This window comes from Hemicordylus capensis, chromosome 2 (genome assembly GCF_027244095.1).
Source record: "Hemicordylus capensis ecotype Gifberg chromosome 2, rHemCap1.1.pri, whole genome shotgun sequence".
Taxonomy (NCBI): Eukaryota; Metazoa; Chordata; class Lepidosauria; order Squamata; family Cordylidae; genus Hemicordylus; species Hemicordylus capensis.
The window spans coordinates 246,947,976-246,967,986 of NC_069658.1; the positions used below are offsets into that span (position 1 = coordinate 246,947,976).

The 20,011-nt window shown below is 43.6% G+C and overlaps 2 protein-coding genes across 7 annotated transcripts in view; one reads left to right on the forward strand and one right to left on the reverse strand.

Moving 5' to 3' along the window:
* The window catches only part of LOC128343925 (uncharacterized), a 63,268-nt gene extending 58,942 nt beyond the window's left edge, over nucleotides 1-4,326 (reverse strand). Inside the window, exon 1 of the mRNA XM_053293357.1 lies at nucleotides 4,153-4,326. The gene's annotated coding sequence lies outside the window, so the exon portion shown is untranslated. The remainder of the gene's footprint in view (nucleotides 1-4,152) is intronic.
* A 113-nt stretch (nucleotides 4,327-4,439) lies between these two features.
* Nucleotides 4,440-20,011, forward strand: part of LOC128342579 (zinc finger protein 585B-like) — a 40,655-nt gene continuing 25,083 nt past the window's right edge. For 4 of the 6 annotated variants that reach the window (XM_053289995.1, XM_053289999.1, XM_053290000.1 and 1 more), the window contains exons 1-4: nucleotides 7,380-7,506; nucleotides 10,567-10,665; nucleotides 14,912-15,113; nucleotides 16,482-16,635. In XM_053289995.1, coding sequence (XP_053145970.1) covers nucleotides 10,595-10,665; nucleotides 14,912-15,113; nucleotides 16,482-16,635 — 427 coding nt within the window. In that variant the 5' untranslated portion in view covers nucleotides 7,380-7,506; nucleotides 10,567-10,594. Of the gene's footprint in view, nucleotides 4,564-4,863; nucleotides 4,969-7,379; nucleotides 7,507-10,566; nucleotides 10,666-14,911; nucleotides 15,114-16,481; nucleotides 16,636-20,011 lie in introns of those variants that run through there. The other 2 variants (XM_053289998.1, XM_053289997.1) reach the window with 2 other exon arrangements.

Below are 20,011 nucleotides of genomic sequence, written 5' to 3' on the forward strand. Positions count from 1 at the left end.
TAAGGATTAGGGAAGGAAGTTTAAAATCTACATGAAAGAGGTTAATTATAATTTGAGTTAAGACAGATCAAAGAAGCAGGAGGAAGGAAAACTGTACAAGTTTCCTACGAAAAGGGGATTGGCACGCTGACGTATTTCACTTAGTTACAGTTTTGTATAGTCATGAGAAATTTTGGACAACTGACCTCTGATGAGTCTCTCATTCAAACACACAAAGAGATTCCCATCTATCAGCTCTCATCAGTTGGTCATTTGGACTATCAAGCAGTAATTTGCCTAACAAAGAAATGGCCAGCAAGGAACCATAAGCACATGCATGAACATAGGAGGCTGCCTTATTATACAAATCAGACCATCACTGGGTTATGTCCCCTCCCTTACAGCAATGTCTTTGTCCTCAAGCAAAGGATAATTGCTTGACACCTGCCATTGTACCCCCTCAATTATAAACCAGTGGGTGGAAGCTATTTTCTGCTAGCTTTACAGCAGGGGTACACAACTTGGGCCCTCCAGCTCACTGCTCCCTCTAACAGGGATTCCCAGATGTTATTCACTACAACTCCCAGCATCCCCAACTGCAATGGCCTTGGGCTGGGGATTATGGGAGTTGTAATCAACATCTGGGAATCCTGTTAAGAGGGAGCAATGCCAGTGTTCCCTCTAACAAGGATTCCCAGATGCTGTTGACTACAACTCCCAGAACTCCCAGTTTCAATGGCTTTTCCTTGGGGATTATGCGGGTTGTAGCCAACAACAACTGGGAATCCCTGTTAGAGGGAACACTGAAAACTGCTCCAGCTGCTGTTGGACTACAACTCCCATCATCTGCAGCCATGGTGGACAACAGTCAGGGATGATGGGAGTTAACGTTCAACAGCTGGAGGGCTGAAGTTGTGCAGTCCAACTGTACAATGTTTTCATTTACACCAGAGATGACAGCTCCACTGAGATCAGTGGGATTTACTTCCAAGTAAAACACTTCTAAAAACTTGCATAGAATAAATGCTTCCAATCTGACCTCACCTTATGCATATTTATTCAGAAGTGTCGCATAGGAGCAGGCTTCTCTCTAATTTTTTTCATCTGTGTGTGGAACGAGTTTTGTTCTGGGCGGCAGTATCAAGGCAGTGTGCGCGCACATGCATTCAGAATGGGACCTTCCTGATTAAACCTGAGTGGGAGCTAAGATTAACTGAGCGAACATCAAAATACGTGCGAGTGTGCGCACACATGTACACCTTAGAGGGAACATGTATAGGACTGTGGACTGACATACAGCCACGACTTTCTTCTATCCCAGGATCATGGTTGTAATCCTATGCATGCTTACTTTGGAGTAAGTCCTTTGGAATTCAGTAGAACTGCTTTTGCCCCAAAGGCAAAATAGGGGCAAGGGAAGGTGTCAGGGGCTACCCCTGGTAAATAGGGACAGCTGGAAGCCATAGACACAAAAATCTAGACTGATGCACACTGGTGAGCTTCTGTTTCAACTTGGAATGTTCATGCTGTGGTTTGCTTGGGGCAAAAGCACAAGGTTCATGCATGCAGCTGCATCCTGGATGTGGGCTGGTGGGAGGCAGGGAATTTGAGGGGGCAGTTTCCACCCAGGGGAATACTTATACGTTATTATGAATATTTATATACCACTATTGAACAAAAATACAGTTCTCAAGGCAGTTTGCATAGGAAAAGCAAAAATAAGCGTTCCCTCTCCCAAAAGCACCCACAATCTAAACGGCAACTTTTGAATGCAAAAAACCAGCTTGCATGGAAAGCTTAATTACTCCCTTCTTTAGCACCAGCACTACAATCAATTTCAGAGCTCCCAAGCCTATCCCAATTAAACATTCATTTTTTAAAAAGGGAAAAAGAGCCAAAGGACAGGATCACAATATAGAAGTACATTGCAGGGTTGTTGTACACTAAACTCTCCCTCCCCTGCAATAGAGAAATCATTGTGAACTACAACTGTAAGGCAGTCATACCTTACTCTCTCATACATTTATCTATCCAAACATCTATCTATCAAATCTGTAGACCAACCCAAACTTCTTTCTCTGGGTGGTTTACAACAACATAAAACAGATTAAAACAAAAATGATAACACTGAAACAATTTAGAACCACAGTCAAGTTAAAAATCTTGGGAGAAAAAATAAGTCTTTAAAGACTAAAAGTTGTCAGAGATGGGGAGGCTCTTATTTCAGCAGAGAGCGCATTGCAGAGTCTCAGGGCAGCAACAGAGAAGGCTCATCCCTGTGTAGCCACCAGAGTTGCTGGTGGTAACTGAAGAAGAACTTCTCCAGATGATCTCAATGAGCGACAGGGCTCATGGCAAAGAAGACATTCTCTTAAATACCCAGGGCCTCAGCTATTTAGGGTTGTATAGGTTACAACCAGCTTCTTGTAGGTTGCCCGGAAACTTACTGGTAGCCAGTGCAGTTCTTTTTGTACAGGAGTAACATGGCCTCTCCGAGATAACCCGGAGACCAACCTGGCTGCCACATTCTGTACCAACCGCAGTTTCCAGACTACATACAAAGGCTTCCCCACATAGAGCGCATTGCAGTAGTCAAGTCTGGAGGTTACCAGCATATGTACCACTATTTTGAGGTCTTTTATCCCAAGAAACAGACGCAGTTGGCATATCAGCTGAAGCAGATAGAAAGCACCTTTTGCCACCGCCTCAACCTGAGAAAGCAGATAGAAGTTTGGATCCAGAAACACCTTCAAGATGGCGTGCCTGTTCCTTCCGGGGAAGTGTGACCTCATCCAGAACTGGCAGCTCAAAATTGTCTCCCGAGTTCTGACCCCGCACAATAAGTACCTCAATTTTATTTGGATTCAATCTCAGTTCCCTCCAGCAACAGCAGCACTCCTACTAGAAATATTTATATACCACCTTCTGGAATACACGCAGGGTTGCCATACACTAGTGTCTTTTGTTCCCTCTGGCAATATGGGATCAGCACTGGGTTACACTGCAGGGCTGTTGTACACTACTGTCTCTTGTTTTCCCCAGCAATATGGGAATGAATAGCGGACTATGTCACAGGGTCGCAGCCCTCCCTCAAGCAACATGGGACTAAGACTGGACTACACTGCAGGGCTGCTGCACGCCAGCCTCTCCTGTCGCCCCCCTGGCAATATGGAAATAAACACTGGACTACACTGCAGGGTTGTCATGTCTTAGTCTCTCTTACCTCCCCGCAACATAGAAATAATTCCAGACTACACTGCAGGGCAATCATACCGAGGTCTCCCAGAGTCAGCGTGGTGTAGTGGTTAGAGAGATCAGAGTTTAGTTCCCATTCAGCCAAATACTTGCTGGGTGACTCTGGGCCCATCACTTCTCTCTCAGCCTAATCTACTTCAAAGGGTGGTTGTGAGGAGAAACTTAAGTATGTAGTACACTGCTCTGGGCTCCTTGGAGGAAGAGCGGGATATAAAATGTAACAATAACAACAACTATACGGTATATCCTTGCAGCAAGAGAACACTGGACTACAATGCAGAGTTGTCACACACTAGTCTCTCTTGCACTCCCCTGGCATTATGGGAACAGAATTACACTACAGGGTTATCATACACTTGTTTGGCAAGATAGAAAAAACTCTGGACTATACTGCAGGGCAGAAATACCCTCTCCTTTCACATTAGGACTACACTGCAGGGCTGTCACGTAGTCTCTCTTACACTCAACCAGCAATATGGGAACAGCACTGAACTAGACAGCAGGGTTATCATCCACAGATTTGCTTGTCCCCCACAGCAAAATGGGAATAACGTTAGACTATATTGCCTCCCCGCTCTCAACTCCCAACTTGCAGTATTAACTACTACTATGAATATTGATGACCTTTTCCAGCAAGCGTTGAAAAGCAGTTTAACAGAAAAATATTAAATAAGGCAGTCCCCTGTCCAAAAGGGCTTAAAATCCAAAAAGAATCCAGACTACATTGTAGAGCCATCATAAACCTCTCTCTCTCTTTCTCTCTCCCAGCCACCTACAAATATGGAAACTGCCACCATAGACTGTATTTCCATGTTCATAGGCAGGGCAGTCCATCAAGGTTTCCACCTCCCCTACACGTTAGCGCAGAAATGAAGAAGACCCGGCTTTGGAAAAGCAGCCCCGCTGCCTTGCTGTCACCTTGGGCGGATACGTGCGTGTCAACAGGCAGCGATATTCACATCTTGAATTTCTTCTCCATGGTCTCTTACGGGCAGCAGCTCCCGCTTCCGCAGTCGGGGACGGGGAGGCGAACAAAATGGCGGCCGCCGCCACCGGACACCCTACTCATCCCCGCACAATGGAATCCTCAGTCTAGGGCGCTGTTTTTTTAATAAGTCTACAGTTGGAGCGCATGCTTCATGTTCACACAGCCACCTATTAGTCGCGCGAAGGGCTGCGCCTTTTCAAACACACCGCTTCTCCCCTATCCGTGCCTTCCGCTTGCTTTTTGTTGTTGTTGCTGTTTTGCAAGAAGACTTACCAAAGGCCAGCTTCTCCTTTTGCAGACGGACGACTCCAGGAAATGCATTCACACGATAAGCATGGCCGGTAAAAAAAAAAAAAAAATCTCCCTCTCTTGCTCTCTAGAAATCGTAGCTCTGCTAATCTAACCATCGGATAGATGGTTCCCAACACAGCTCTGATTGAGGCGCCGATGATCTACCCAGGAATGAGGAGGGAATATGGACTGTCCCATTTCAGACTGCAGGGAGGAGATACCATTTGAGAATGCTCCCTTCTCCGTGCAATAAAGCAAGCAAACACCCTTCCTGCACCGAGAAAAATAGTGCACGGGGCCGGGGGGTGGGATCCTAGCCCAAGCCTTTCTCTGCTGTGCTACTTTTCGACTTACAGAGAGTTTTGTTTGTTTACCAATGGGACCTTTCTAAAATGTGATCCCCCCTTCTGCCTGAAGTGGTACAATCCACTCTACCAGCTCCTTCCGTTGCGTAGGTAAGGCCCACCCTAAATAAAGACATTTTAAATATAAATATATATTTAGGAAATACACACGCTCGCGGCGGCCTAGTTTCTTCTGGCCGCTGAAGTTTAATTCCTAAATTGCATGCATCCGCGTATATCGCATCAATGTGTGTTTTTATTTTTCTTTCTTAAAGCGGGAGCACCTAATGGGGAGTGACCTCGATGGAGTAAATGAGGCTGCATTATGTATGGATATTTACTCGGGACTCTTTCAAAATAACGGGCATCCTTCTGAGTAAACATGGCTGTAGGAGCAGGAGGGGCTGATCCACGCATACTTAGCAGGCGCAGCGGAGAACTGAGGAAGGCGGGGATGACAGATTCTTTCCTGCGCTAGAAACAGAATTGTAAACTCCTCCGGGCAGGGACCTTTTTTTATTACTTTGTAAAGTACCATGCATTTTGATAGCATGTTTGCTTATAAATATAAGAAAACAAATAAATGACCGTGAACGGGTAGACGAAATTAATGCAAAGAAACAGGGCAGGTTACAGTAATGACGGAGGTGAAAGAGCAAATATAGTCGTTTTCCCCCTTTTGCATTAAGTTCCTGCCCCACAAATGGCGGCGTTCAAATGGAAGCCGGAAGTGGGTAGTGTGCAGTTCTTGTATCTCTACGGTGAGGAAATTGCAAAAGTTGAAAGGGGAAAGGCGAGGCGGTTGAGGAAAATGAAGAAATTAATGCAATCGGGGCAGTTAATGTTTGTGTTAATCGGTAATGAGGTGGAATAGAGTTTCAGCATGGACATCTAGGGACCAACCAAAATGACTAAAGTCTTGACCAAGCTTTGACCAACAGAATTGGCTGGATATTAAGGAAAACAAGAATGAAGCCAGCTGGCCACGTTGAAGGAGGAAGGTGTAAAAGCTGAATCAGGAACCGGAATGTGGATTTTGTGAAAATGGAAAATCCCCATTGTGCTGCGTGATGATTGATGGGAGCTGTAGTCCAATAACATTCAAATACCATAGGAAGCTGCTATATAACTGAGTCAGACCATTGGTCTATCTAGCTCAGTATTGTCTTTACAGACTGGCAGCAGCTTCTCCGAGGTTGCAGGCAGGAGTCTCTCTCAGCCCTATCTTGGATGGAAGGAAACTTGAGACCTTCAGCTCTTCCCAGAGCTTCCCATATCTTACAGTGCTCACACTTCAAGTCTCCCTTTCATATGTAACCAGGGCAGACCCTGCTTAGCTAAGGGAACAAGTCGGGCTTGCTACCACCAAACCAGCTCTCCTTTCCGTTTTAGAACCCCTGCTCTTGTGCAACAAATCCTCATGGTTTACACAGAAATAAGTCCCATTCAGTTCACTTCAGTAGGAGTCGCAAAGGAGTCTACATAGGGCAGAGAAGTGTGAGAAGCCAAGACGATCTGTGCAAAGAAATCTGCTCCTTGATCTGCTCCTACTCTTGCTTTCAAACAAACCGAGCCTATGTCTACACAGGAATGCCTCACTCATTTCAGCGGGCTACTTCACTTCAAATTAGCCTTTGTAGACTAGTTACAAAGCTCTGCACACTTACCTTGGAAGAAGCCCCATTAAGTTCAATGGAACTTATTTAAGAATAAAAATGCACAGCACTACACCGTCAGGCTGCACATCTATCCACTTACCAGGGAGTAAACAGCATTGAACTCAAAACACTTAAGAGTAAGCTCAACTGAATTCCATAAGGTAAGAGTAAACATGCATAGCACTGTTGAGTTGCAGAGCTGTACACATTTACTTGGGAATAACTGCAGTTAAATTCAATGGGACTTACTTTTGAGCAAACATGCATAGGCTTGCACTGCCGGGCTGCAATCCTATGCACACTTACCTGGGAATAAGCTCCATTAAACTCAGTGGGACTGATTTGAGAATAAACATAGCACTGCACTGCCGGGCTGCTTCCTATTACTTAGGCCTAAACATGCACACTGCATTATGGTGTCGGTAACCCAGACAAATGCTACTTGGGATCAGGTTCTCAGACAACACTTCATCCAAGAAAAGCTCTAAAAATCTCATTTTAAAAACACAATTTTTAAAAATTTGCACACTGAGCATGTTCTCTGCTCCAGCGCCGACGCTGGACTACAATGCAGAGTTGTCGCACACGAGTCTAATTATGCCATTCCAAAATTATTCAGTTGCACCCTCGCTTTTGTTTTTTACAAAATGTTTCGCCCGTTCCATTCCAGCTTTTTTTTTTTTTTGCCTTGTTTGCAGCCAGAAGGCAGCAGAATCCGTGTAAAGTAATTCTATGTTTTAAATTATTTTTAAAAAATAGCTCCTGATTTTTCGTGACCGAGCCAAAACTTTGTAGGCAGGGACTTGTCGAGCGAGCGATTCCTGATGGTTAAGAAAACAAACAAGCTCCAAGTTCCTAGAGAAACAGGAAGCTTTGACCGGGGGAACTCAATATGCCACGCACCTTCCTGTTCCTCTGAGCTTGGGCAAAGTTGCATTTCGTTGGAAAGAGCGGTTGAAGGCTTTTGCGTGGAGGATTCAGCCAGTGAAAGGTGCAGAAAAAAGAGGGGGGAAATGTGGGCAATGCTTGGGGGTTAAAAAGGAAGGCATGTAGTTTGCTGGGGTTGGGTGAAGGGCTGGGAAAGATCCATCAGGGTTGAGAAGCTGAGCTGTGAGCACGGAATTATATCTGGCTCCCATCTCCATTAGGGTTGCCAACATTTAACCAGCTGCTGTAGCTGTGTCTTTAAGAGCAGTTTCATCTGCAGCAAAGTGTTTTGTTTCTGGTAATCTCTAGGGCCGTGGGAAATGGTATCTGTTAATTTCTGCAAATCACAAGAGCTGGTTAGTTGCCAACATTTAACCAGCTGCTGTAGCTGTGTCTTTAAGAGCAGTTTCATCTGCAGCAGAGTGTTTTGTTTCTGGTAATCTCTAGGGCCGTGGGAAATGGTATCTGTTAATTTCTGCAAATCACAAGAGCTGGTCAGGCTGTTGTTGCTTTGTTCTGTTTTTAATTTCTGATCACTTGGTAACCAGATCTCTGCCTTGTGATGGCAGCTCTGCTAATTGAATTTCTGTCTGTTGCTATCTCAGGAATGTTCCTTGTGGGCTTTCCTGGAGGCATCTGGTTGGTTGTGGTAGGAAACAGGATGATGGCCTTGAGCCTGATCCAAGGGGGTGTATTTTTTTAAAATATCTTTATCTTCTTACAAAGGAACCTTGCTAGAAAAAGTAGGTGGTCTAGGGATTTGTACCTTGTCGTTCCTTAGTTCAAACAAGACCAAGGTATCTAAAAAAATTATTCTTGCATTAAAATAATAGTGTAATGAATGTTGATCTTCTGGGGGATGTGGGGTGTATGTTTTTACTGGTCTGAATGGTTCTCTTTGGCACATAGCTCTTCCTTTGGGTGCTGGGAGGCACAGCAGCAAGGGCAACAGGAGGGACTGGGGAGTTATAGGTTACACAGGAAGCTGCTTTCTGTTGAGCCTTTGGTCCATGTAGCTCAGCTGGGGGGTAGCGATGGGATTGTTGTGCCTGAGGTGAGGTGTCAAATGCTGCCTTGTGCCACAATCCTGGTGCCACCAGATCAGCCCCCTTTCAAAACTTTTAGAAGGCCCCTTTTATAAAGCCAGAGATGGAGAACCTACATGTGCATGCTTTGTATAGATTGGGAGGAAGGAGTCATTTGGAGGGGTATTCTAATATATAAGCTTGTTGGGAAAGCAATGCAACTTTTGATAACAAAAACATGTTTAATTTTGAATGGATCCTGTGTGTGTGCATATGTGTATGAGAGAGTATTATTAAACTTGGTTATTGGTTATTTTTAAAACTTGGTTGTTGGCTTCCTTGGAAACTTGTTTTGGCTAACTGTTGTGATAGTTGTAAACAAGTGTATCTTATTTTACTCCCCTCCCCGCTACATTATTAACTATTGCATAATTCTGTTTCTATTGAGCACACCCTTTTTTTGGACCAGTGAGATACGATAATGATGATTGCTACCACTAAAAAATATGTATGCTGCTTTTTGATAAAATTCTCAAAGCACTGTATATAGAAGAATAAATAAGAAAATAGATTTGCAGGAGCAATGGCAGTGGGCGGAGGGGACATGAGGGCTGCTTGACATGGGCCTCAAGCTGAAAGGGGCCCCAAATGTACCCACGTTAATTTTTTGTTTTGTTTTGTTGTTTCTTGTAAACTGCCCAAAGACATAAGTTTTGGGCGGTATAAAATATGTAAAATTAATCAATTAAATTAATTAATAATTAAATTAATTATCATCCATTTTAATTTTTATTCTGGCTAGGGATCTCAAAAGTTGGAAGTTGCCTTGGCCTCTCTGGATTTCTGAGAGGGCTTGTAGATTCCCTGTCCTGAAGGGGCTCTCAATCTAAAAAGAGACAAATGGAGGGATGTTGTGCTGGGGTTGGATAGGGGTAGTAGCTCTCAACCTGCCCAGTATACAGTAAGAGAGCCACCACTTTTAAAAGATGCTCTTTGCTTGGTTATTTCTATAGGCAGCATCCTGTTGTGGGGGTGTTTCTCTGCCTCAGGGACTGGGGCTCTCGTTAGGGTAGAAGGAAAAATGGATGGGGCAAAATACCGTCAGATTCTGGAAGAAAACCTGCTACCCTCTGCCAGACAGTTGAGGATTGGCAGAAGATTCACCTTTCAACATGACAACGATCCGAAGCACACAGCAAAATTGACCACACAGTGGCTGAAGGAGAAAAAAGTGAACATCCTCATGTGGCCCAGTCAGAGCCCAGACCTAAATCCCATAGAAAATCTGTGGGGAGATTTGAAGATAGCAGTCCACCAACACCTACCATCCAATGTGACCGAACTTGAACAGTTCTGTATGGAGGAGTGGGCAAATATTGCTCCGTCTAGATGTGCAAGGTTGATAGAGAAGTATCCCAACAGACTCAAGGCTGTTATTAAAGCAAAAGGTGGTTCAACAAAATATTGACATGGGGGGGTTGGTGATCCTTTTTCAATCTCAGTAATTCTTGTTTTTTGTTTCTGACACTTTTTCTGGACTGTAATTGTGATGTTTAGCAGTTGGATGTTATAGGTTGCATTGGATAAGTACAGCTGGTGAAGGGAATGTTCTTTGTGTTTTCATTTCAGGATGTAAGGGAACCAGAATTTAAGGTCTATCAAAGGGGGTGATTCTTTCCAATACCCACTGTATATGTATCTGTCTATTATTTTAATTGTGCTTTGAACAAATTGTTTATCAAAATATATGTAGTGCAGTCAGATAACGAAAGCAGGTAGGATTCATGTTTGAAAAATGAGACATAGTAAGATCATCTTTTTTACTGTAACCGGATGACTTTATATGTGTTGAAAGGCAAGCTTTATTTAATGTGAACTCACAGTTTTGTCAACTGTGCTCCATATGATTAATTACTCTCTTACCCATGCCCAGGGCTCAGGACATCCTTCTCTGATGAGTGTAAAATTATGCCTGAGGAGTGAAAAAAGTCCTGAGGAGTAATGTACCATCATTGCTTAAGAAACCATCTGAGTAAAATATTTTGTCTGGCTGGTGAACTGAGCCAACATTTCTTGACCCCTGCCCATGTCCTTTACAGTTCTTGAAAGGAACCAGTGTGTGCAGTCATGGTGAAATCTTGCTGTGCGATAAACTGCAACAATAAGTTCTTACTTGGCAATAACATCTCATTTCACAGGTAAGTTTGTTGGCTTACCTGACTGATTAATCTTTGCCTTGAAGGGAATTGCACTATTTGTCCTCTATACAAAAAATCAAATTTCTTGCATGTAGAAAACTAGCATGGCAGGTTAGGCCTGCAGTGAGTAGTTTGGGAGCAGCTGAGTTTTCAAGGACTATTGAAGCTGTGGATGTGAACCTAGTTGGTCTCTTGGATGAGAGACCACTTTGAGCCTATTGTAAGAAGAGGTGACAGTCTTTATATAAAAACGCAACTACCAACGTTCTGGGGAGAAGGGTTCTGCCATGCTAAGCTTTTGCCAAACTATCGCCGAACTGATGGGAAAGCTGGGCTTTATACTCCAACATCTCAAATAAACACTCTTTTGATGCCGAGTGTGGGTCTCATTCTGTGCGTGTTGGCTGGAGAACACCAGAGCCCTGTTCAGACATCATGTGCACAGAAAGCTGTATGCAACATATATATGTGATTGTGTGAATGAATAGCTCTATATGTGTCCGTTTGGAAAGTGAACCTGGATACATGCTTCCATAAATGTACAGTTCAAAGTCACTCATTGAGCTTCATGGCTGGTTTTATTTATTTATTTTTATTTATTTTTACATTTCTATACCGCCTTTCGTTAAAAGAAAACCCCAAGGCGGTTTACAAAAATTAAAACATACAATAAAAGCAGTAAAAACATCAAGCAATAAAAACATCAAGCTAAAACATATAAACAAGCATAAAAACACGACAACATAACAGATAAAAACACAGAGAAACCGCAGTAAAAATGATCATGTAAAAGCCTGGGTAAAAAGCCAAGTCTTTAAAAGCTTTCTAAAAGCCGTGATGGAGTCTGAGGAACGAATGGCCACCGGGAGAGCATTCCAGAGTCTAGGGGCAGCAACAGAGAAGGCCCTGTCCCGAGTGCACGACAGCCGGGCCTCCCTCATTGTCGGCACCCGGAGCAGGGCCCCCTCAGATGTCCTTGTCAAGCGGGCAGCAACCCTTGGGAGCAGGCAGTCCCTCAGGTATCCCGGGCCCAAACCGTTAAGGGCTTTAAAGGTCAAAACCAGCACCTTGAATTGGACCCGGAAACGAACCGGCAGCCAGTGCAGCTCTTTCAAAATGGGGGTGATATGTTCCCAACGGGCAGCTCCAGATAATACCCTCGCTGCCGTGTTTTGCACTAGCTGCAGTTTCCGGATATTCTTCAAGGGCAGCCCCATGTAGAGCGCGTTACAGTAATCCAGCCGCGACGTGACTAAGGCGTGGGTAACCGTGGCCAGATCTGCCTTCTCGAGAAAGGGACGCAGCTGGCGCACCAGCCGAAGCTGTGCAAAGCCGTTTGAATTCAGGTCTACCAGGTCCTAGTCTAGCACTCTAAAAACTACCCTATGCTGGCTCAGTATTAAGTGATGTTTTCATGTGAATAGCTTTCCATGCATTGTGACAAAACATAGATCTCCATCTTAGCTCAAGAATGCCTGATACTCCTACTCCACCTCGAGTGCTCTGAATGGGGGACATTCCTCCCTTTTGTTGTTGAAATAAGAACAGTCTTTGCCTCTCCTTGGCACTCAACTATCCAGGTATAGTCTTAATCCCTTTTTCACAATAGATAACCAGCTCAAATCAGACCTTAGATATGTGAGTTTAGACCCATTAAGGAGGAGGAACCTCCAGTTTGGAGGGAAAACCCCAATCCTGGATTGGCCTAAGACCAACATTACATTGGATACATGCTGGCTCCTTTCATTGAATCCCAGAGCTGTCTATCTCTGGAAGAGGGATAAAGGCTTCCCCTCTTTAATCACTTAATAAGTGCCAAAACCCCAAGCCATTTTGTCACCATCTGCTACTGGTGCCCCAAAAGGGAGATGCTGTAAAGATTTAATGCTTTCTCAGCCGAGGACTTGCCTACTGCTAGACTAAGGTAAAACTCAGTGCTAGTTAGTTAATGTGTTTGTATTTGCTTTTGAATTAGCTGGGCCAGGCGCAGAGCAGCTGGGCCAGGCGCAGAGCATCTGCGCCTCTAGTTCTCGGCCCTTCATTCTCAGCCCTTCCCCGCTCCAGTGTCCCCCACCCACCCCGCCAGCTGCTTGGCCAACCACTTTTTCTGGCTCCTGCTGCCGTCTGCTTTCTTCACACACATCCATCGCTTTCCCCAGCACCGCTTCTTTCACCACACACCTCCCACCACTACTTTCTCACTTTCCCTGGTGCCACTCTCTGGCCCGCTTGCTTTTCCCCCAGCAGCTCGCTCACGAACTCTCGTGAGAGCTGCCACACATGGGATTAGCGACGGGTATGTTTAAGAGAAATTTGTATATATATAATACACACACACACACACACACACACACACACACACACACACACACACTAGCTGGCCCAGGTGCAGAGCATCTGTGTCTCCAGCCGACCCACCCACCACCACGGTTCCCACCACACGCTGGGATGGCCGGCTGGCACTCCCCCCACCTGCTTCTCAGCCCCCCCCCCTTTCTGGCTTGTGGGCCGGTTGGCTGGCCTGCTTCCTTCCTCCGCCCCCCCCCCCCGCGCTTTCTGGCTTGCGGGCCAGCTGGAAAGCTGGTCTGCCACCTCCTCCCACTCCCTCCTCCCAGTGGCCGAGCCAGGCCAGCCCACCAACTCCTCTCGCCTCCTCCTCCTGGCGGGTGGCCAGCGCCACCGCCTCCTCCAGCAGCTGGGCCAGGGCCAGCCCAGCCTGCTGCTGCCTCCTCTACGTTTAGGAAAATTAAATAGATAGAAAGATAGATTCCTGTGTGCCTTTCTTTACTCTCTGCTTCCTCATTCTGTGCGCCCCCCTTATTTTCTTAATAAGTTCTGTATACTTTGAAGTAGCTTCAGTCTGGTTTACTGGTTTTAAAAGTTTCTGGAGGGTTGTACTGTACACAGAAGCCCTACTGATATATTCACTCTACATACAATTTGTGTATGCTGGCTGGCATCCTCCTGACTAAATTTACTCGAAAGTCCCATTGAAATTAAAAGGATAGCTTAGGTATATCTAACTTGTCCTTTTCCATGGAACATCCTTGCATAAGTTTAGCCAGGATGTCAGCCACGGTATCCACGTATAGATCTGTATGCACATACAGTTATTATTATGTTGAATGCTTCCTATTTTTACCCTGCATTTGAGGGGGGCCTATACCCAATTTCATTTTTTAAATTAATGCATGTAGTCATTCACACAAAAACATGTGCATGTGTACAAGCACCTGTATGCATGTATAACATAATGTCAGAATAGGGCTAGATTGTATGTGTGATGAACAAAACATATCAATAGTCTTCAGAAGAGACAGTAAACCTGTATCTGGACTGTACCACCTCAAATGTTCCTCTTCCATACAAGATAAAAACTCCCTCCATGTAAAAATAATAATTTAAAAAGCCAGAAGCTGCTTGCTTATTTGAGTGGTGACAGGAATGTTCACTTCTGTGAGCTCCCCAAGAGCAGTCTGAAGTGATACAAGCCAGACTCAAATGTACTGCCTTTTCAGTGGACTTGTGAGAACTAGGCTGTAGTAACAGCCAGTGCTGGAATTGCATGACTAGGTATATAATTTTAAGAAGCGAAACATTATTCCTAAATCTAAAACCAAATCGTTGGGGGGATTTGGTTCTCCAATCTATTTGAGTTTGATGCCTTTGCTGTGCACCTACTTTTTCTTGGTTCATCAGTGCACATCAATTACTGCTGCTTCTGTATGTTTTTTATCTGTTGTTTGTTTTTATGCCTGTTTTTATATGTGTTTATATTTTTTGCTTGATGTTTTTATTGCCTTTTTATTGTATGTTTTAACTTTTGTAAACCGCCTTGGGGTTTTCTTTTAACGAAAGGCGGTATATAAATGTAAAAATAAATAAAAATAAAAATAAATAAAGAGCACTACCTTTTGTTGGTGGTGATCTCAAATCTCCCTTTGGACACCCTTCCACATTATGTGCTTTTAGGCAGCAGGTAAAAACCTGGCTTTTGATGGAATGCTTTTGACATCACACGGCTGGGCACTGAGTTTTGATTGTTTGCACACTGCCATATTACTTGCCCAGTTTTGATAGTTTGTGTTTTGATCTGATTGTAATCTGCTTTGGTTCTTTTGGGAGAAGGCTATCGGGTTTTTAAATAAGTGAATAAACACACAAGCCTTCTCTACCAGTGGAAGATTGACCTCCTCTGTGATTACCTTTTTTCCTTTAAATAAAATATAAAAAATAATGGTTGTAGGTTTCCTCTTGGGAAAAAAGACCTGTTGAAGAAGTGGGTTTGGAACATCCGACGGAAGAACTTCTCTCCCACGCGACACCATGTGATATGCTCTGAACATTTCCAAGAGACGGATTACCTGGAAAATGTGGCTTCTGGCCGACGTTACTTAAAGCCTGAAGCAATCCCAACAGTTTTTAATATACCGGAGCGGCTGAAGAAGGTACATCTGGTCATTAACCGTTCTTGGGCAGATGCATCTGGTATTTTCTGGGCATAATTCAAAGAGCTGCTTCTGACGCAGTGGGTGGCATTCAGCATATCTTTTGGAAATGCCTTTGCCTGTAAAATTAATTAACCCTTCATTAATTGTGAGCTGCAGAACAATGTTAGAAGAGACCTGCTCGAAAGGTACATTAGTAATTGCCTTATGCTGAATCAGACCCTTGTTCCATTTAATTCAGCATTGTCTGCATTGACTGACAGAGGCTCTTCAGGGTTTTCAGGAGGGGTCGTTTGCAACCCTACCTGGAGGTGCCAGGAATGAACTTGGGATGCAGCTTCTGCATGCTAAGCAGATGCTCTTCCACTGAGCTGCAGCCTCATTCCCGGAGGCCCTTAATATGGTTTAAGTGCTCCATTCAGATTAATTTAGAGTTATGCTTGGAAATTATTTGTACTGGCTTACTTGTAAATATGTTAAAATGTGACTTTTCTAATCTTCCCTGATATCATTTCAATCTTAAGGGGGTGGGGGTGGGGAATGAAGGCACTGCAAATTATTAACACTTTTTCATTTCCCAAGGCAATATCTACACCAGGGATTCTCAACATTGGGTCCCCAGATGTTATTGGACTTCAACACCCATAATTCCCAACCAAAGGCCACTGGGACTAGGGATTATGGGAGTTGAAGTCCAGTAACATCTGATGACCCAACGTTGAGAATCCCTGATTTACACAGTATCTAGACATGCTCCCTAGGGATAAATGATCTGAAATTAAATGAATTACAGCTTTGAAATGGCCTGATTTGTCTGGTACTGGTATCCACTTACTGCATTGCTAATTACATTTCTGAGCCAGTGCATATATAGATGTGGAAAATGTAATGTGAAAGAACATAGCCAGGGCTGCAGAAATCTGCTAGACTGTGACAAGTGAAAAAATTAAAAAAAAAATACATTTTATATCCCGCTCTTCCTCCAAGGAGCCCAGAGCGGTGTACTACATACTTAAGTTTCTCCTCACAACAACCCTGTGAAGTAGGTTAGGCTGAGAGAGAGGTGACTGGCCCAGAGTCACCCAGCTAGTCTCATGGATGAATGGGGATTTGAACTCGGGTCTCCCCGGTCCTAGTCCAGCACTCTAACCACTACTCCACGCTGGCTCTCTAAAATGATGCCTGACGAGTGAAAAAAGTCCTGATGAGCAATGTACCAACATAGCTTGATGAGTAAAATATTTTGTCTGGCTGATAAACTGAGCCAACATTTCTTCATCCCTGAACATAGCAACAGAAAATATGCTATCCCACCTCAATGATCATAGTAGGTTGGTCACTCTGTGTGTTCTTGAATTTGTTCTGCAGGGCCCTAAAAGGAGACGGCCTCTTGTCCGTCCTAAGCCTCCTGATCCTCCGTCAAGCCGTTCATTGAAGACCAAGGAGAGCGAAGCGGAAGCGCCGTCCCCTGGAAGTGATGTTGTCGGATTGGAACATTCCTATTCTCTACCAGCAAGTCCCGGTAAAATAGGATGTTGGCTTCCCAAGGTCTATGTGGGAATAATTATATGGTAATATAATGTAAGGGTATTTGTCAGATCACATTCGGCCATACAAATCTGCAAGGGTCCTCAGTTTATTATCTTGGGCCCTACTTATGGCCCTGCCATTGGCCAAGATTCAGGGACTAGATAAAGGACCTTATCGGTTGTGGCCCCTTGGCTCTGAAATGCCCTCCCAGAAGAGCTTTGCTGTGCTTCCTCCCTCAGAGTGATTTTTTAAAATCTTAAAACTCTTCTGTTTTGGAGAGGTCTTTAACTATAGCTTGTATCTCATGGGTTTTTAATTTTTTTAAATCCAGTTTTAATTGGGTTTGTTTCAGTTGATCCTCAATTTTATACAGTTTAGGTTTTTTTCTGTTTTCCTGTTTTGTTGTTAATGTTTGTTTATTTATTTATTTTTATTTATTTTTACACTTATATCCCACTCTTCCTCTGAGGAGCTCATAGTGGTGTACATAGTTATTTTTATCCTCGCAACAACCCTGTGAGGTAGGTTAGGCTGAGAGATACATGACTGGCCCAGAGTCACCCAGTGAGTTTCATGGTTGAATGGGGATTCGAACTCGGGTCTTCCCGATCCTAGTCTAGCACTCTAAACTCTACGCTATGCTGGCTTTTCCTTTAATCTATTTATTGTTCTGCTAGTGTTGTAAGCCTCTGCAAGCCGCATTGCATTGGAGGGGTGGGATATAAATATTTTAAATAAATAAGATAATGGTTCCAGTTACACTATAATGATTGTACTATGTCCAAAAGAAGAAGAAGAATATTGGGCAAACTAAGGCATGGAGGAGAGATCTCTTGGTGGCCTTCAGCTAGATGTAGAACGGCACAATCAGTGGAGCTGGAATGTATTTCAGGATTAAATAAGATGGGTGTATGTGTTTTTAGTATGTGTTTTTTCTCTGAATGTATGTAAGAAAAGGGGCAGTTGGGGGTGTTGAAGAGTGAAGATGGTGAAGGAGAGGCAGCTATGAGGTAGGCAACGAGAGAGAGAGAGAGAGGAAAAAGAGTGAGAGCTGAGTGCTAATTCTTGGGGATGAAATTAACTTCAGAGTGCAGTGATTTGTCTATAGCCCGCTTCACATGTTATGTTGAATAGAGCCCCCACTTGAAAAGTAGGGGCCCTATACAGCTCTTTGTCCAGTTAGAAGGGGTTAATCTGTGTACCATATATACATATACAGTTATTCACTCATTACATTCAGCACACATACAGATAGTGCACTTCCTATCTTCACAGTGTTGTCTGTGAAGACAACACTGAGCTAGATAGACCAATGGTCTGACTCAGTATATGGCAGCTTCCTATGTTCCTATCTGTAACCTACATTTGAGAGGGCCTGTACCCAACTTTCACTTTTAAGATGAATGCATGTACAGTCATTTATTTATCATATTTATATACCGTCTGATATATCTCTAGGTGGTGTACACAGTCCAAATTACAATATTAAAAAAATTAACACTTTCACAGAATAAAACAAACATTTTAAAATTAGTTTTAATTAAAAACTAGAGAAAACAGGTATATAAGGGTCTTTTAAAAAGCAATTAGAGATGGGGAATCTCTTATTTTGACAGGAGGTGCATTCCAAAGCCCTGGGGCAGCCACAGAGAAGGCCCAGTCCCGGGTTGGCACTAGATGACCTGGTGGCCACTGTAACTGGACGAGCTCGTGGCCACTCTAACTGGACCTCCACAGATGATCTTAAGATGCAGCAGGGTTCATGACAGAGGAGGTGCTCTGCTAAGTACCCTGGACCTAAGCTTTTCAGGGTGTGGAAGAAACAAGCTTCATGCTTATTTTTGAGTACCTTTTGACAGGCTTTTATTAAAAGCTTTTTAGCTGAGGAGGACCACAGCGTTACAAGCTGCTTTCTAAGCAAAATTGCTTAGGTGTGTCTTGAGGCTCAATGTCAAAGGTAGTATGCAGACTACAGCCCTTTTATACAGTTTCAAACAGTATTACCAGCAGTCTAATACAATCCTGCACATGATTTTACAAATGGAATTCTCCACTGATCAAGAATCCCAGTCATAGTTCATTCAGTAGTAAGAGGATGTTTAACTAAACATAAACATGTTTCTTCAGTTTCCTGGCAGTCTTCTGCAAATGGAGCAGAAACTGTTTACCAAGATCTTTGCTCCTTAGCTCACGCCTCTTATCCTCTTTTGGGCACATACATGCTACAGTCAGATCAAGACAAGGCCTCTGGGGGTCTTTCTTTTCATTTGCTTTCACGAGGGCTTTATAGGTACTAAACAGTACTTTGTATTTTGCTTGGAAACATGTCGTCAGCCAGTGCAATTCTTTTAAAAATCAGTGTTATAAGGTCCCTTCGGGTTGTCTCAGAGACCAGTCTGGCTGCCACATTCTGTACCAATTGTAGTTTCCGGACTACAGAGGCAGCCCCGCATAGAGCACATTACAGTTATCAAGCCTGGAGGCTACCAGCAGATGTAACCATATACAGATACAACAAATATTTATATAATAAATATTCATTTGCATATTCATAACCATATTCATCTATTCCTTGAAGATAAGGATATCAAAACTGAGGTGCACTCACTGATAACTTCTCGGCTTGACTACTGCAATGTGCTGTGCATGAGGTTGCCTTTGTATGTCATTCAGAAACTTCAGTTAGTTCAAAATGCAGCAGCCAGATTGGTCTCTGGGGTTTCTCAGAGACACCATATTATGCCTGTTTTAAAACAGCTGCACTGGCTGCCGATATGTTTCTGGGCAAAATACAAAGTGCTGGTAATTACCTTTTTAAAGTCCTAAATGGCTTAGGATCAGATTGCCTGGGAAATTGCTGCCTTCAGTCTGATTCTCACTGTACTTTAAGGTCATCAGGAAAGGTCTGTTGGTTGGGCCTTCTCTGTAGCTGCTCCTGGGCTCTGGAATGCGCTCCCTATGGATATTAGAGGCTTAAGTGTTCTAAAAGCCTTTAATGGAGCCCTAAAAGCATATATTTTTAGCCTGGCATTTAGTGATTACTGAAATGATTTTAAACTGGTTTTAATGAGTTATTTGTTTTTTAATCTGTGTTTTATATTTGCAAACCGCCTAAAGCTATCTGGGTGAGGCAGTATAAGAATCTAATAAATAATAATAATATGTACCACTGTTTTAAGGACAGAGTTGCAGGGAAGTGTGAAACAGGATGCTAGACTAGATGGGCCTCCTTGGGCCTGATCCAGCAGGGCTGTTCTTATGTGAAGGTCATTTGCCCCCAGAAATGAGCATAGCTGATGTATCAGTTGAAGCTGATAAAAGCACTCCTGGCCACTGCCTCAGCCTGAGAAAACCAGAGAGAGTTTGGG